This window comes from Cricetulus griseus, chromosome 2 (assembly GCF_003668045.3).
Source record: "Cricetulus griseus strain 17A/GY chromosome 2, alternate assembly CriGri-PICRH-1.0, whole genome shotgun sequence".
NCBI classification, from domain to species: Eukaryota; Metazoa; Chordata; class Mammalia; order Rodentia; family Cricetidae; genus Cricetulus; species Cricetulus griseus.
Genome location: NC_048595.1, coordinates 311,892,585 through 311,910,450, shown reverse-complemented (window position 1 = coordinate 311,910,450; position 17,866 = coordinate 311,892,585). Strand labels below are relative to the sequence as shown.

Here is a 17,866-nt window from a genome sequence, read left to right as displayed (position 1 = left end):
ACACCACATTTTAAAAAGTGGGTGTGGTAGTGCATACCTATAATCTCACCTCTTAGGACATAAAGGTAAGAATATTGGAAATTCAAGGTCATCCTCAGCTACATACTGTGTTTGAGGCCAGCCTGGGTTACAGAGCCTACATTTAAAAAAGAGGGGGGAGGGTCTTTATGACTATATATTACCTGAAAATCACCTTTTCAGATCCAGAACTTCCTGCTAATAGAAGAAAGGTCAGATATGAAGGTGAATAGTATAGTACAGAAAGTACCCATTCATATTCTTTATAATAGATGCCTTATTTAGACATAGATCACACAGCTAATAACTCCTTCATAAATAATTATGCTGAATGTTTGTTGTTTGTATGTTTTCTGTCTTCTTTTTCCTCCCATTATCTTTTCAAGTTCAGGTCACCTGGAACAGCCATCTATTTCCCCTTAAAATACAACAGCAAAATCAGTTTTGAAAGTCTCAAAAAATTAAACTATACTATTTGTATATTGAAGCTTTTGTTGCCTTTGAGAGGAGTGTTATGTTAAGTAGCAGTTGGAAAAAGTTGTTGCTTTGTGCTTGATATCTCCTTCATACATAAAGTATAACTTCCCTGTAGAAATAATTAGGGAGGTGTATTTATGAATATTTGTCTTTAGGGAGAATCATGGTATGTATAATAAAGTTTGAATTGTGCTTGAATTATTTAGCTACCATAATGATATACTCAAGCCAAGAACTAGAACATCTTAGTTTTTTATATACTTTCTACTTTACTCCAGGTACTACTGGTGAGACCTTTAGTGGAAGAAAGTCTTCAATTGCCAGAACAGTAAAAGCTTCTGACTTCAAAGAACCTAGATAAAGATTGATAAGAGTTCTTAGCATGTGTTTTAAATGGCTTTGTGTCTTTTTCCCTTTTTCTTTGAACAGGAATCTTTTAGTACTTCTGTACAGCTGCACCTTGTACATCATGCTCCATGTAATGTTCCTCCTTACCTCTCAAAGAATGAATCAAGTCTTGGGGACCTCTTACTGGGCTTTCTTAAATATTATGCTACAGAATTTGAGTGAGTAAAACTTGAAATTGTTTTTGTCTTTTTATATGTGACTGCTCTAGATTTATATGTGAGCTGCCTTTGTTAATTTCAGTGCTGAAAGTAGGTTCATGAGATAAACCTAGATTAATTAACCTAACAGTTAATTAATAGCAATTAATTTCAATTTATTAATAGAAACTCAGATTTCAGTTTCTATTCTTTGATAATAAAATATTCAGTTTCATAAGCCTAGTTTTAAGATTCAAGTTTTTAAAAACATGTATGTTTGGTGTAGGTTTTGTACTTGTGTGGGTGCAGTGTTCATGGAGTCCAGAAGAGGGAGCTGGATCCCCTGGAGTTACTTGCAGTTGTGAGCTGCCTGGCATGGATGCTGAGTACTGTACTGCACTTGGGTCCTCTTCAAGAACAGTATATGCTCTTAACCTCTGAGCCATTTTTCCAGCCCAGATAATGCTCGGGCTTTGTTTTATTTCATTTATGATTCTGTTTTATGTTGAGGACTCTCTTTAATAGGTGGTTCTTGTGTTTTAGTTCTGTGTAGGTGATAATGTAGTTGGAACATCTGTTTTCTAGGAATTTAAAATTTATAGTAAAATAAATAACAACCAAGGCAAACTTGGAATTTTTAAAAATAATATCTGAATAGTTTTATTAGAATGAAATGCAAATCAAAAAATACGTCTTTTATTTTCTTTGATTTGAAAGCAATATATAAACATGAAACATTGTGCAACCAGACAGCAGAACTTCTTTGGGGAGTTGTAAGTCCTGGTTGAGTAAGGCTGGTGGTTTGAAGTCCTCTGATCAATCTGGAAAATCTGAAGGAGGGAGAGTCCTTAGTGACTTTAGTATTGCAGGTTGAAGGGTTTGGAAAGAGGAGTGATAGCACTAATAACACTGTTAGAAGATGGGAAAGGACTTGTGAATACAGGGGTTCTGTTATCTCACTCAGGTTCCATAATCTCTGTATGAACTTGTGTGGTGTCTTACATTTTGCCAGTGAGTCACAGACTGATTCAGTAAGAGAGATGAAGCAATATATCCAAAGAATTTATAGCTAGTAAGGATAATGATTTTTCAGATAATTTGACTCCAGAATTCACATTTAACTGTAATTATTACAGCAACATTGGGACTGCCTTTTTATGATATCATGTAGGCAACTCTAAAGAACTCTGACTTGCACTTGAAACATAGGACATGAAAGAAGAAATACAATTCAAGTCTAAGAAGTAGTTTCTGTTCATCATTTGTAGTAATGACCTCACCACCTCGCCCAGTGCTACACACTACAATGTTTGTTACAGTTTTGATGAAGAGGATGAGATTATGGGGTTTTTAATGTGGATCAGAGATCCTTAAAGTAACTTAAAAGTTACTGAAGGAAGTTAAAGAAAAGAGTTGGAAAATGCTAGAGGAAAGCTGAATAAGAACAAAGTTAAAATAATCCATATTAGCCAGGTGTGGTGGCATATGCCTTTAGTCCCTGCCCTTGTGAGTTAGAGGCAGGTAGGTTTCTGAGTTCAAGGCCAGCCTGGTCCTATGGGATGAGTTCCAGGACTACACAGAGACATCCTGTCTCAAAAGAAAAAAAATAATCTAGATTAAAAATTGTCGGGCAACAATGATGAGAAAAGATTGACAAAAGTTGTAAAACTGAAACATGAGTTACTTTTCTCTTTTTCCACCATGTGGAAAAAGAGGCTTGGTGGCAGGTGTCTTACATGATGAGCTATCTCCCTAGCCCTCATACCCACATTCTTTATTGACAGTGTATTTTATATAAGTTAGACATTTGGTAATGTTAAGGGAGAAGATTCACAGAAGAAAAAGGAATTTCTTCTGTATGTAGGTGCTTTGTTGAATTGACACAGGATGGTAGATGGAAAGGCTTTTGTGCTAGTTTAACATTAACAGAAAATAGTTTGCTGGGTCAAATGATACTAGCAGAGATTATAATGTTTGGAAAGAGATTTGAAGACTTCCTTATATAGTACTTTTGCCAAGTGCGTTATTTTATACAAGATAATTCCACATAGTTAACTGTAGGGAGCTCAGCCAAAATTATGATCAAAGTAATGAATTGGGTACCAAGATTTCTGGCAACTGCTAAAATGTTTGTAAGGAATTCTTCTGAATTTTATTCAATTAAAAGCATCCACTTTACTTGAAAGCCAAAAATTAACTGCTAAGGGATGTTTGAGTATATAAAGTACATTTTACAGGAGTTTTATATCACCATTTAAAAATTACTTTTTTTTTTTTTTGTTTGTTTATTGTTGTTTTGCCAAGTCTTGCTCTCTGAAGCAAGAATTGTCTAAGTCTAGAAGTTAAGGGTCAGTCTCTGTAATACAGCTATACGCTCTTAAAACAAAACACCAATAAAAATGAATTAGTAGAAGTTACTACTGGTTGTAATACTGCAGGCTAGTATGCTAAAAAGTATGAGGCAGGAGGATCACAAGTTTGAGGACAGCCTGGGCTAAAGCTTTTAGCATCAGGCATGGTGGGATATGCTTGCATTCCTAGTACACATAAGATGGAGACAGGAGGATCGGAATTTCAAAGATGTCCCTGGCTACATAGCAAGTTACTACATAGCTAGGCTGGACTTTGTAAGACCTTGTCACCAAAACAAAACAAAACAAAACAAAATCTTGAATGGCAAAAATTAAAGTGATGCAAATGTAATAATGTAATCATGTTTGGTTCAGTATGTACTCATATTTTTCTCATTGTGTTTTTTTTTTATTTTTAAAGAAAAATCTTGAAAGCATTTATAGTAATAGAGCAAAGTCCTCCTTTTCTGTTTGGATCTCACAGAACTGCAGTAGTTGAAGCATCTATTACATTTTATTGTAATACATACACAACCAGTGTCAGAATGTCTCCACTGACAACCCATTTACATGATATATATTTTTTAGTGTATAGATACATGTGTATGCTTAAAGAATGAAAACTCTGTTGATGTATTTCCACACTAGTTGTCTTTCCCAACCCTCCTCCCTTGCCTGGGTTCAAACCCAAGGCCTTGTTCATGCTAGGCAAACACTCTGCCACTGACATATGTCCTTGGTCCTTAATCTTTTGGAGCTAGGGTCTTTCTATCCCAGGCTGGCTTTGAACTCGCAGTCTGTCTGCCTCTGCTTTCTGAGTGCTGGTGTTACAGGTGCATGCCACCAATCATACACTCTGCACAGCTCTTAATCAAAGCAAGATTAGAAAACTATGCTTGGAGGATACTTTCCAATGATTGAACTTCACAAATAGCAAATTATTTCTTACCTATTTAAAATTGAAAAGTAATCCTATTTCCAGAAACCTTTCATATAGGACCCATGATTATGTTCTTAGCAATTTTCTGATACATGGAACAATTAGCTTGGATGTTGGTGGGTCCCAAGCCATGGTCTTTCTTGGCTTGCTGATATGATAAAGCCAAATATTGTTGACAAAAAGACTTTACCTCATCCTCAATTTTATTTTTCTTTTATATACCAGCTGAGTGGTCATGTGCTTTGGAGTGTTCCTTGTGGGGGGGAGTGCTTTTATTTATAGTAACTCAGAAATACAAATAAATGTTTACAATCCTTTAAAAATGTAAAGTGAGTAGATACTGTAGAACAGATAAGGTTTATATTCAAATGTGTAGACAAAATTGTGTCACTCAAAATACTTGCTATTGGATGCTGGTCACATAAATATAACTCAGCTGGTAAACTGTTTGCCTACTGTGCAAGAAGCTCTAGGTTCTATTCCCAGCACTACAGAAATTGACTTTGGGAGGTGAAGGCCAGGGAGTCAGAAAATAGTTCACGGTCCTCTCGGGTACATAGCAAATTCAGGTAGCCTGGGCTACATGAAATCTTGTCTTAGTACTGTTAACTACTGCTGCTGCTTATATAATAAAACAGAAAACATTAATTTTCTTTTCTTCCTTGCTTCTGCTAGCTACTTTCAAAAATTTATCCCCAAACCTATAAGATGTACCTGAAGAAAATTATGCAGTGTTATCAGAAAAAGAAAATGCCACAAGATTACCTCACAACCAATGAAAAATTCTTATTGAGGTATTAGCAGTAGACAGTGTTTTACTTATTTGAACTTTACAGAAATTTTTTGTACTATTTCCTTTGTTAGTAAATGTGTATTCATATCTGGTATATACTGAGGAACTAGCTGAACAGCTAAAGAAGTTCTCAGTGTCCTGGAATTTAACCTCTGCCTGGGAGAGGTATGCAGAATCACACATAATAAACATAAATAAAAAAGGGTCATGGATAACTGGTGCTGAGGGGTGGAGCCAAGGTTTAGTGTTCTGTCAGGCAGTCAGGGTCAACTTTCAAACTGTTGAAGTCAAAGAGAAATTAGGAAAGCAGTCATTTCTTTTTTTGTTTTCTCCCTTTAGCTGGAACACTCAGATGATTTCAGTTCGTGAAGCCAAAGCCATCCCAAGGCCTGATGACATTGAATGGAGAAATAAATACATCTGTGTTGAAGGTAGGTTTCCCCTTACCACTTATCTGCCATCTAATTACCATCATTGTATTAATTCCAATTTTTATTTCTGCTAAAATAATGTATTTGTGTTCTGAGGTGATTTATATGGTTACCTTTACATTTTTAATTTGGAAAGGCATTTAAAGTTCCTTAGTAGTGAGAAATACTAAATGTGAATTTGAACAGTTTAGTTGGTAAGATTTGAGCAATTCATGCATTCTTTGTACTATACTATATACCATATACTATACTATACTATGTACTATGCTATATACTATACTATACTGTACTATACTATATACTATACTATACTATATACTATACTATATACTATACTATGTACTATACTATGTACTATACTATATACTATATAGTTTATACTATAGTTGATTGAAACTATATAGTTTGTGATACATATTTATGAAGTTGATTTAACTTTAAAAATGTTCTGAAAACAATTCTGTTTTCTAAAATAAGTGTACATGTAGTTAACATGTAGTAACATTCTTGAGATGTGTTCTTTGACTCGGTAGGACAGTAATTTCTAGAGTCCCACCTCACATGCTGGGCCCTGAGTTGGATCTCCAGCACTACTTGTACTTCTGACCAACAAAAGTAAATTTGCCTTCTTAATGCAAATTGAAAATTTTGTAAATGTTGAAGTGAAAAAGAATTGAAAAAGCCAACATTTGTAGTAAATATTATATTGAGAATATTTTAACCTTTTCTTGCAACATTTTAAAAGGATACATAATTGAATTTAAACTTCCTTGGTGTTTGGTTTACTGATGTTGCACAATGAGTATATATTATTTTAGTTACTTTTGTTCTTGAAAATTAAACATATTATTAAGTGTTATATGATGTGGTCCAATATAATGTGTCATAGAGCCTTATTCTATTAAAATCCAAAAACACAACGAAAAAGCTCCACAATCCTCTTGACAGTACAGTGAAGTCCTTTTAAACAGCCTTTCTAAGTAATATAGAATAGAATAAATAAAGAGGACCTGTGAGATGGTTCAGAAGGTAAGGGCACTTGCTGCAAAGCCTGCCAACCTTAGGTCTTTCCCCAGGACCCACATGGAAGAAGTTGTCTTCTGACTGCATGTATAATACCATGACATACTTTACCTGCTTCCACATAAATATACATACACAAAATAAACTGCTAAAAAATATTTTTAAAAAGGCATTCTTAGAAGTATAAGACTGCTTGGATTATGTGAATAAAGTGAACCCCTCTCCATTGTATTTCTTTCTTTCATTTGCTTTCCTTGGGTTTTCCAGGTTTTTACTCTTAGCTACTTTTTAGCAACTAAATTGCTTTTTTTTTTTAATTAGGGGAAAAAACAAAACAAAAACTTAATCTATATATCCCATCCACCCTTTCTTGTCTCTGTGTGGCCTCTAGTGCTGTGTACTGTGGGTGAGGAGTACAAAGGATGGGAGGTATAGACACAGAGGACAGGGTAGAGTGGGCACACACAAGAACTTTGTTTCCTCCTGTCTTCTCTGCTTAGAATTATTTTTCTCTTTTCATTGTCACGTTCCTCATGGACATTATTCTCACTGGATCTCTTTCTAAGCATCCATTCACACCATAACATGCAGGCACTGCCTTCCATTCTCTTCAGTATTGAACATCTACTCTAGCAGTTCTCAACCTGTGAGTCACAACCCTTTTGGGTATCCAAAGACTCTCACAGGGGTTGTCTAAGACCATTTAAGAAACAGCTATTTAGATTACAGTTCATAGCAGTAGCAAAATTATAATTACAAAGTTGCAACAAAAATAATTTTATTGTTGGAGATCACCACAGCATGAAGAGCTGTATTAAGGGGTTGCAGAATTAGGAAGGTTGAGAACCACTGCTCTTCTTGGAAGTTTCTGACCTTTTCCTTACCCTTCTGTAACATCTGGCATTGTGCCCCTCTCTTAAATATAGTGCTTCATTTTTTATGTAACTTTTGATTCTCCTAAGGATAGGTCCTTGGCCATCTGTAAACCTTTAGCAATCTTATCCACTCAGTTGCACCTCCAGTCATTTCTGTTATTCCTCTGACTTGAATTCTACCTACCTTACCAGACAGCTCATAGCTAGATCAAATGTGTGTGTGTGTGTGTGTGTGTGTGTGTGTGTGTGTGTGTGTGTGTGTGTGTGTGGTCAAGTAAAAATATTAGGCTAAGCCATATGAACTTGCTGTTTTTGTAAGTCAGAGGCTATGACACACTGACAGTTTCATATAATTGAACCTAATCTTAAAAGTGTTCTTAGACTGGGAACATAACTCAGTGGTAGAACACTTGCCTAGCATATATGAGGCCCCAGGTTTGATCCCCAATGCTGGGAAAAAAATAAAACCTCATTGCACTCATTTTTTTACCTGTGCATTTCATGATGCAGAACCTTTTGATGGAACTAATACTGCCAGAGCTGTGCATGAAAAGCAGAAGTTTGATATGATCAAGGATCAATTTTTAAAGGTAAACAGTATATCGTGTTGGCTCTAAAGAAGCATTTATGTGTTTGTGTCTACAATATTAATTTATTCATCAGTAGTTTTGCTAGATAAGGTACCTGTCAGCAATGAATGGCAGTGTGAAAATGCATTGATAGAACTAGGAGGGAGGGCTTCATAGGAGGGAAGGGTCAGAAAACTGAAGATACTTGGGAGATAATGTTTTCATTATTGGGACAGACAGACAGACTTTCATGTAATTAAAATATAAGTAGTGTGCTGCAAGCTCTCTTCAAACTAGTTCTTGCCTTATAACAAGCAAAGTGGAACATTGTTTTTCTTATTTATTGCTCAGTTGTTCTTGGTAGTAGGTGAGCTTCCTTTAGGATTATTTGGCAGTAAAATCAGCACTTTTAGTTACTTGAACATCTGATGTCTTCATAAAATTGTGACCTGGATTTTTAGCCTCTGAACAAGAATTGCAGTATCTTTTTATATAAACTCACTGTTTTCCAGGGCATGCACAATTTTACATTTACTTGTGCCTTCATAAAAATACTGTTTTTTGATTGAAAAAAACTAGAAAACAAGGTCATCATCCCTTCTTAAATTCAAATAGAGTCCTTTGCTATTTTAGATAAAATATGTAATCTGTAAGTTAATTATTACCATTTGTAGCTTTTTTTTGCCACCCGTGTACCCATTTTTAAAAATTAATATATAGAATTTAAATAATTTTTTTCTTTTCTAATAACAACATACTTTGGGAAATAAAAATAAGAAAAATAATCTAAACTTCTATGTACAGAGAACCACTATTAATATTCTTCTAAAATTTGGTCTTTGTTCTGTGTATAGTTGTATTTGAAGATTGATTTTTTTTGTTTCTTTTTTTTTTTTTTTTTTTTTTTTTTCCTTTCCTAGTCATGGCACAGATTGAAAAGCAAGAGAGATCTGAACAGTGTTCTGCCTTTGAGGGCTGCTACCCTGAAGAGATAGCTGGCCTCTAATTCTTAAACTCTTCCAAGAAATAAAGAACAATAGTTATATCATAATGCATTTGTTACCTCCATCATGGTTTATTTTTAATGTTGTTATTGTTTTGTTTTATTTTTAAAAGGACATACTTATATAAAGATTGCATATTTTATTATGACATTTCCTAATAAACTCTTTGATTTAAAAATGTATTTTTGAAAATGTTTACATTGATGATTAGTAGTATTATGGCATGACTTTTCAGCATAAAATATATTTTGAGAAATTACCTGAACTAATAAGGTTTTGATATAATTTTAAGTAATTGTACCACATGCTAATACTGAAGAACCATGTGGAATTTTGCAAAGGATCTAAGTAATACATATTTACAGTGTAACTGGCAGTAGACATTTGTCTAGCTCAGTTCTAGTCAAGGGAAGATTCAAGTCAGTTATTCAGTTACTTGAAGCAAATGAAATTTTTCATTCAGTGACGTCACTGTGGAGTCTTGAAATGCTGGACAATTGCCTTAAGTCTTCACTTGAGTCCCTGGGCCAGCCTGTCTTTGACATGTGTCTGTACTGGTGTTTCATTAGCAATTCACACCTTGCTTTGATAGACTCTGGAGGTTGTTTTAGATTTGTGTTTAAACAATACATTTTGCACTGTTGTGACAGGAGCACTAACAGCAGTTAGTGACTTGCTTACTGGACTGTTTGAAAGTCTTTGACTTAGACACTTTGGAAAAATGAAGTTTCCTATGCTTTCTGATAGCATAGTGCAATATGCACTGTTGCTTTACCTCCGTTTTCCTGATTTTATTTTCCTCATGATAGAAAATAGAAAACTGAAACATCAAAGTTACGATTATATCCTATTTGTAGAATCAGATTTCTGTGGATTATAATCTAAACTGGAATTTTTAGGCAGTAAGCCACTACAAAGTGTTTTAGATAAGACAATAAAATTATAAATAAAAGTTTAATGTTTATACAAAAAATCTTTTTTAGTATTTCTTTTCCACATAAAAGTAGTAGCTTCAGATACAAGCTATTCTGTTTATTAAGACTGTTTTTAGTTTATGTAAATATTTGTAAATTGGTCAGTACCTGTAAATTTAAATAAAAGTAATCTTGAAGGCAGTTTTAACTTTTTCAAAGATTGCAAACTTCTTGTAGGCCTGTGGTGGTATAATTTGTACCACTGAACCACTTTTTTGCAGACCAATTAAAAAACTAAAACATTCACTTTCTTTGTCTTATAAAGGGTGCGTGTTTTCTTTTTTTTTTAAGTTTAAATTTTTGTATGTTATCAAATGGAATAAAGTTTGTATCTGGAAATTGTTGAGGTGTAATTTTTCTGTGAAAGTCATTGGTTTTGTAATGAGATTGGGACTGTATTTACCTGAACTGGTCTGAATTAAATTCTGTGGTTAAGCCTACTAACCACTGTATTTTCTCTGGTTTTATAGTAGGATTAAAGCTTTCCCTAATGGGTGGGTTTTTTAAGATTGCTGATCTGTAGCACTTTTGATGCAGTTAAGCATTTTATATATGAATTCTTTTTCTTGGAGATATTCCTGAGATCTACTCCACGCTGTGCAGCTCTTTTTCATGTATTGAGTATGATAGTTTAATGGTGACCCCAGGTAATGTTTGTAAATAGGGGTCACTTAGGGATGGTGTTCTGCTTTGCAGCATTATGACATTTAATAAAGCCTCAGAATTAACCACAGTGTGGACTCTTGCATTACCACCCTGTTCTCAGTTTTCAGTGGCCCCACCCTACTTTTGATTTGTTGTAACAAGTAGTCCAAAAAGCCAATAAATGTACATCCTGGCACTAATGGACCAAAAATAATGTACTTGTGGCAGTCCAGCTGTATCAGGTAAGTGGACTGTTAATCCATGAGACAGTTTTTAAAATTTATTTTCAGTGCTGGGGATTGAACTCAGCTCTTGCCTCCTAGGCAAGTGAACTACCCATTGAGCTAGATGGAAATTATTTTCAATTTCAAGTTTGTGTGAATACTACATTTTATTTTGTGTTGTGTTGATTACCCCATTTCTATATTATGTGGTGTTAAAGTATTGTTAGTGTTAGAAGTGTGGACGCTAAACAATTCTACGTTTTGGGTTATTTGAAATAGTAATTTGGCAAAGTCAATGGTAAAAGAGCCTGGTGATCTACACTTTGTCCACAGGCCCAGTGTATAGCATACAAGCTGTTGTAGATGGAGAATAATACCCTACCTTCGTGGCTCCTTTACAAACTATAAGTAAAATCTGTTGTGATTAAAAATAAAGGTTTGGAATTCTAGCCCAAACCATTCTCAGGAAAGAATACTTTCTTGCCTATTGTACTGCTCCACGGTCTGGCCTTTTTAGAAGCATTCACTACATACCATGGTTTGCCTTAGGCATTTGGCCAGCCTAAGAGCTTCTAAGAACTGGTGGTGGGACAAAGATGAACAGTCTGTAGTCTATCAACATACTTAGTGGGCTGCTTTGAGGTCCCGGGGAGGAGCAGTGAGTTCAAACCAGATTTCAGAGAAAGGTGGCGATCTTGAAAAGTAAACAGGCCGGGCCTTTGAGGCAGAAGGCGATCCATTTGATATGGTGTAAATACCTGATTTTTGAAAGTGGATTAGTCAGGATTTGAACTCAAAGAATCTTGGGCTTTAGTCCTAGCGCCGTATTTGAGAGGTTAAGCACTGGCTTTACATGATCCAGTGAGATCTCGGTCCCCTGGACACACAGAGGCTTTGGGCAGTGTGGGTTTCAGGTAGAGGTTCTCTGGAACAGTCGGGCCTCGTGGTTGGAAAGTGAGCCCTTGCTTGTGTCCGGCAAGGCTAGCAAATTTACTATTGTCTCCTTAATAGCAGTGGGACCTTAAACTTTTTACATACTGGCACCACAACATTATCAGAAATAAGGGAAGCAAGTCCCTGGCTGAGTGCTGCCTCATTTGGCATAAAGGAACAGCTCAGCTGAAAGTGTAAAACCCCCGAGATCACTGGATGGAAGGCTGGGCTGGCGGGTCTCCTGACAGCCAGGTGCAGCCCTCAGCGCTGCAATCTGCCCTGCTCCCAAAGGCCGTTGAAGGTCTGCCAAAACGGGCAGGGCAGTTGGCAGGCGACTGGGACCAAGGATAGCTAAGCCTGGGCCCCAGAACTCAGTGGCGAAACTTTCTTGACGCCTTCTATTTAAAGGCTCCAGGCGCCCCCGCCCCGCGCGCCGGGAACCCGAGCAACCCCGCGGGCCGGGTGAAGTGCAGTCAGACGGAGAACATCGGGTGCGGCGCGGGCAGCTCCTACTCCGGCCAGGACAGGCACGATGGCGAGTGGTGACAGCAGACTCTCTACCGAGGATTTCCTCGCCTGGGCTGCAGACGAGGCGGCGGCCCAGGAGCTGGAGACGGAGGAGTCGTCGGAGGGCGAGGATGAGGAGGCCGAGTCAGAGGAGGAGCCCGACGCCAGGTAGCCTGAGCCTGTTGTGCTGGATCCCGGGCACCGCCCCGGGCCTGGAAAAGCTGCCCACCCCACAGGTGTCTCGCTGGCCACCCCCCCACCCCCCGCCTGGGCCTTTTCCTTTCTCTTTACAACCTCAGGAGTTCGCGCCCCCCCCCCCAGTTAATCTGTCTGGGGCGCCCCGCCTTCTTTAAAAACTTGAAGGTAGAAGGTTCTTGCTGTCAGCTGGAGTGACAGGTCCGCCTGCAGCAAAGTTCACAGTCAGCCCCCACCCTCACCCCCGCCTCCTTGTGACTTGCTTGGCTATTCTTGGATACTTACTTGGGGTTCTGCCTAACCGCGAAACTGTACTGGAATGCTTGCCTCCTGCTCCCTGCAACGGATTAATCTTGCCTGCCTAAGCGTGGGGAAGGGTCTGCAGGCAGAGAAAGCTATGTGTGTTCATTACCTTCAGAGGTATGGCAGCCTCCTGGAAAGCGCTGGGCTAGTTTGCTGTATGGAAACTTTATTTTGTTGCAAACACCCCATACATTTCTTAGAGGAAAGAATCATGAAGGCCAGGTATGATGGCCCACCCCTCTGACTCCAGAAGCAGGAAGACCGTGATTTCAAGGCTGGCTGGGCTATATGGAGAAATGTTTCAGCAATTTCTGTCCTAAGATTCTTTCTGGTCCTAAACATCTACTTATCAATAAGGTGAACGAGATTAAGTGACATTATATTAAAAAGTAGGACTCTCTCCACTTGGTCCCTTTTCATGCAGGCCTAAAATGAAAATAGTGGTATGAGTGTCTTGTTTTATCCTAAGCTTGTGTTAATGATAGCTCTTCCTGGGTACTCATCAGAAGGCTTTGGGGGGGGGGTCAAGTGAATGCGTACCATTTGAGAATGCCCCCACTGAGGCCAGAAGAGCTAAAGAAGCCTGGGGAGGTGGCAAAGTGTTTGTCTTGTAAGCACAAGGACGTAAGTTCATTCCCTACCACCTATGTTCAACATAGTGGCTTGTACCTGTATTCTTCATGTTGGGGAGCTAGAAAGACAGAATCCCTGGGACTCACTGTCCATCAACCTCAAATATTTGGTGAGTTCCAGGGCAGTGACAACAGCAAGACTGTCTTTCAAAAAAAAAAAATGTTGCAAGCAAAAAAGGTAGATACCCTTAATTAGTATAACAAGAGTTATATTTTATTATGCCGAGGGTCATCATGTAAGATTCACACTCTAAGTTCCTAACTATGGTCCTAAGCCTATCTCCCCAAGGCTGCTCACCCATGTGATGTATCTTAGATGGAGCTCAGGTCCAGTCTCTAACAGAAGTCTCTGATTTAAACCCTTCAAGCAGGATGATAAGGCCACTGTCTGTTCTGGAGGGAAAAAAACTGAAGCCCCATATCATTCATTGAAAATAACAAACAAACATACAAAATGAAAAATTGTAAGATAGCCTGTGCACACAGCAAGTCGAGGGCTTTGACCATTCTTTGTTTTGAGGAGGGTTCCTTCCTCACTCCAGAGAAAGCTAAATCCACTTAGCTTTTACTTTGAGAAGCCACTAGAGAAAAAGGGAAGACTTCATCATGGTACCACAGTGGGGTTATTTTACCCTGCTTAAGCACAGACATTGTTTAGGTTTTTTGAAAGGCCAGAAACTACAGTCACAAACTAGTTGTATGGGTGTAGAGGCCAGAGGTCACTGTTAGAGTTCTTGATCACTCTCTACCTTATGTTTTGAGGCAGGGTCTGTCACTGAACTTAGAGTTAACTGATCCTTTGCCAATGAGCTCCATTGATTCACTTGTCTCAACTTCTCCCCACCCCCAGTGTTAGAGTGACAGGTGACATTGCTGGGACCGGCTTTTACGTGGAGGCTAGGGATCTGAAGTGAGGTGCTCATGCTTACATAGCTGGCATTTTGGCAACTGAACCACCTTCCTAGCATTATAAACTAACTTTTACAATGGAGAAGCATATATGAGTTTAAAAGTAAAAATAGTTCAAGGAGTGTTAACAGAATGATGGACAGTGCATCTATTTGATATAATATTACTAAGCCACAATACAATAATTTTATAATATAAAATGATGTTGTACTGGTTAAAAGTTTTGTTACTTTGATAAAAGGTAGGGTTATGTAGAAAGAAGGAAACTCAGTTCAGAAAACCCCTCCCTCAAACTAGACATTTTTTGATTGATGATTGATGGTCGATGGCAAGGTGGTCCTGAATTGTAGGAAGAAAGCCAGTAAGCAGCATTCCTGTATGGTCTCTGCCTGGTTCCTGCCCTGCCCTCCCTCAAATATGGAGTGTAATCAGTAAGCTGCTGTTTCTCACAGCAGTAGGAAACAAAGTAGGGCAGATAGATGTCAACCATTAAATCAATATAAGAGAGAAACTTAAGAGATTAAAGCCTAACAAGGTTGATAGTGATTGTTTCCAAGTGATGAGATAATAAGTAGAAATTTATTTTAATTTCTCAGGTTTTTTCTCTTTTAGTGAATACATAGTACATATTATCAAGAAAACTTTACTATTAAAATCAAATCAAACTAATCTAAATGTTTTCTGTACCCTTCCAAGTATAATATGTAGAATTACCTACCTTTGTGGTTGATTAAAAAAATATCCTGCAGGCAAAGTTTTCTGTCCTGCCAGTCAGTTCCCAAATAACTACATGGAAGCTTAATATTAATTATAAAAGCTTGGTCAATAGCTCAGGCTTGTTACTGGCTAACTCCTACATTTGAATTAATCCATATTCCTTACCTACATTTTGCCACATGGCTTGGTACCTTTTCTCAGGACAGCATTCCCATCTTGCTTCTCTCTATGTCTGCTAGAGACTCCTCAGACTCTGGCCTCCTTCTTCCCAGTGTTCTTTCAGTTTGACTGTCCTGCCTATCCACCTGTCTAGCTATTGGCTAGTCATCTTCTTTATTGAACCAACCACAGTGGCATACATTCACACAGTATAAAGGAATATTCCACACTATCCCTTCTAACAACAAAAAAATGCTTTTCGAGCTCAGAAAGCTCATCCTCATCATTTAAGGAGCCCATTCTTTTCCTGGCAGCTGCTTGCTGTCTCTTGTGCTAGGCAAGTGCTCTGCCAGTGGGCTATGTTGCTGGCCGCAGGTCAGCATTAATTCCTAATTATTAGGCTGTTCTAATAAACTGAAAAAGTGTGTACCTGACTGTAGCAGCTTTCAGCAATTTTTGGTTTAACAGTCCTCAGATAGGTCCTTACCAGCAGCAAAACTCAACTTTGGCCTGCCATTCATGAATGAGGGGAAAGAGGTGGTACCAGCTTTCAGCTGGGCAGAGGTTCTATCCCAGGGGAGTTTGTCTGTGCGCATGGAAATATTTGTGGAGAGCCAGGGACTGTGACACTTGCTGCAGACAAAGTAATCAAGAATTTACTACTGTCCTCAAGGAACTCATATTCAGGTAAAGTGACAGAAAACCACAACTATGTTATTAACCATCGAAAGGATTGAAGGGAAGGTTTTGTTTGAAGCACCTCAAAGGGTGGAGGGAACTAGGCTCCATCCTAGCATGCTGGAAGGACTGGAGAAGCTGCACCCTGGAAGAGGACTTTGGGTCCTGATGAGCTGTCCCAGAAGGCTTGTATTTCATGCATATGAAAAGAAAATTGTGTTGCTAAAATTTTATCCAAGATCACCTGCCAAAACAAATCTATAAAACCTACAGATCTTAGAGCCAGGAGGGGCCATAGGAACATTTGTTCCCAACCAATCATTTTACAGATTCAAAAATCTAATGTCAAGGGACAATTTTTCAAAGTGGAACTGCTTTTCATTTGGTAGAACTTAGACCAGACCCAGGTGTCTGGACCCTAGCCTAATGCTCACCAGTTTCTTCCATCTGCAGATACTCTCAGACTCCCACAGTGTACCAGGTACTTCTGAGGCCCAAATGATGAAGGGGTGAGTGGAGAGAACAAAAAGCACACCCGAAACTGGCTTTCCAGTTTGGAAATGAGTAAAGAGATAATATATAATGTCCCAGGCAGACATAAGTTCTATGGATACTAATATAGCATGATAAAGGTGGTGCTATTTGGGATAGGTGAAGAAAGCCCCTCTGCCAGACCATATTTGAGCAGAAACTGAAGGAATGTATCTCTGGCATGTGGAAGAGCACATGCAACGGCACTGGGGTGGGAATGTGTGTTTGGCCTAGGAGTACAAGGAGAGGAAGCTGCAGAAGTGGAGTGAGCAAATCAAAAGAGTTGTTAAGGGTGAGTGCAAGAAACCCAGGCTGCAGATCTGGGGCTGGAGAGAAGGCTCAGTAGGCTCAGCACTTGTCCCGAAAGTGTGAAGAGTGAGTTGGAATCTCCAGCATACATCCATGGTCTGCCTGTCATCCCAGTGCTGGGCAGATGAGACAGGGAGTCCCTGGGGCAAGCTGGCTAGCTAGACGAACCAGATCTTTGAGCTCTGGGCTCAAGTGGAATATTTTGCTTTAATATAGAAGGAGCCTGTGGTGATATATAAAACCCCAGAAACAGATATTAGGGTTCAAGCTGAAGATCCGAAAAGCAAAGCAGCCAAGCCACCAGAGAGTTCTTACCTCTACCAAGTCTGGGGTGATCCTGTCCTTAACATGGCTGGAGACTAATTGCCAGCTCTGAGCGTGTTCCTGATTTATATTCCTCTCTAGTGCTGCGATTAAAGGTGTGCACCACCACTGCCCAGCTTCTATGGCTAACAATATGGCTGCTGGGATTAAAGGTGTGTGCCACCACTGCCTGGCCTCTCTAGTTGTGGCTAGCTTTGCATTCTGATCTCCAGGCAAGCTTTATTAGACCATAAACAATCTATCACCACAGGAGCCGTTAAGGAAGACACTCAGTACTGACTTCTCCCCAAATACACACAAGCAACCACTCACTCCCATATACACATACCACACAGCCCCTACCACATCCTCACACTGCACATGTCGCAGGTAGCAGCCAGGACTTAGGTTTTATTCTCAGTAAAACTAAAATACTGTGTTCTCTCTATCATGTCATTTGGGAGTCAAAGCATTTTTAGAAGTAGTGGTCACAGTACTTCCTTAAAGACAAAACACCAGTTAGTTCACATTGTCGTTTGTCTAAATTTTTAGCGCACCTACCAGGTACAAGCACTATTCTCATTGTTTCAAACCCACAGTCCCCTGTATGCAGAGAGATGTGACAACACACTCAGTTTTCTTGTGTTTCTATTGTTTTCTGACTGGGCCCGTTTCTTTCAGCCTTTCCCACGATCACTCAGGAACCTTCAGTTATTTCTGCTTTACAGCGGCTCCCATGGATCAAGGTCAATTTTCTCTCTGTAAGCATGGGGGAGAGGGTGTTACAGCAGAACCTAAAACTTACAAATCACATTCTATTG

General features: G+C 38.7%; 2 protein-coding genes across 8 annotated transcripts in view; both read left to right on the top strand.

The window, feature by feature from the left end:
* Tent2 (terminal nucleotidyltransferase 2) overlaps window positions 1–10,339 on the top strand; it is a 48,955-nt gene extending 38,616 nt beyond the window's left edge. For all 7 annotated transcript variants that reach the window (XM_027401727.2, XM_027401726.2, XM_027401729.2 and 4 more), the window contains 4 exons: window positions 925–1,061; window positions 5,464–5,555; window positions 7,964–8,043; window positions 8,943–10,339. In XM_027401727.2, coding sequence (XP_027257528.1) covers window positions 925–1,061; window positions 5,464–5,555; window positions 7,964–8,043; window positions 8,943–9,017 — 384 coding nt within the window. In that variant the 3' untranslated portion in view covers window positions 9,018–10,339. The remainder of the gene's footprint in view (window positions 1–924; window positions 1,062–5,463; window positions 5,556–7,963; window positions 8,044–8,942) is intronic.
* Window positions 10,340–10,882: 543 nt separating this feature from the next.
* Cmya5 (cardiomyopathy associated 5) overlaps window positions 10,883–17,866 on the top strand; it is a 100,766-nt gene continuing 93,782 nt past the window's right edge. Inside the window, exon 1 of the mRNA XM_027401725.2 lies at window positions 10,883–12,477. Within this exon, the coding sequence (XP_027257526.1) occupies window positions 12,335–12,477 (143 nt within the window). The 5' untranslated portion in view covers window positions 10,883–12,334. The remainder of the gene's footprint in view (window positions 12,478–17,866) is intronic.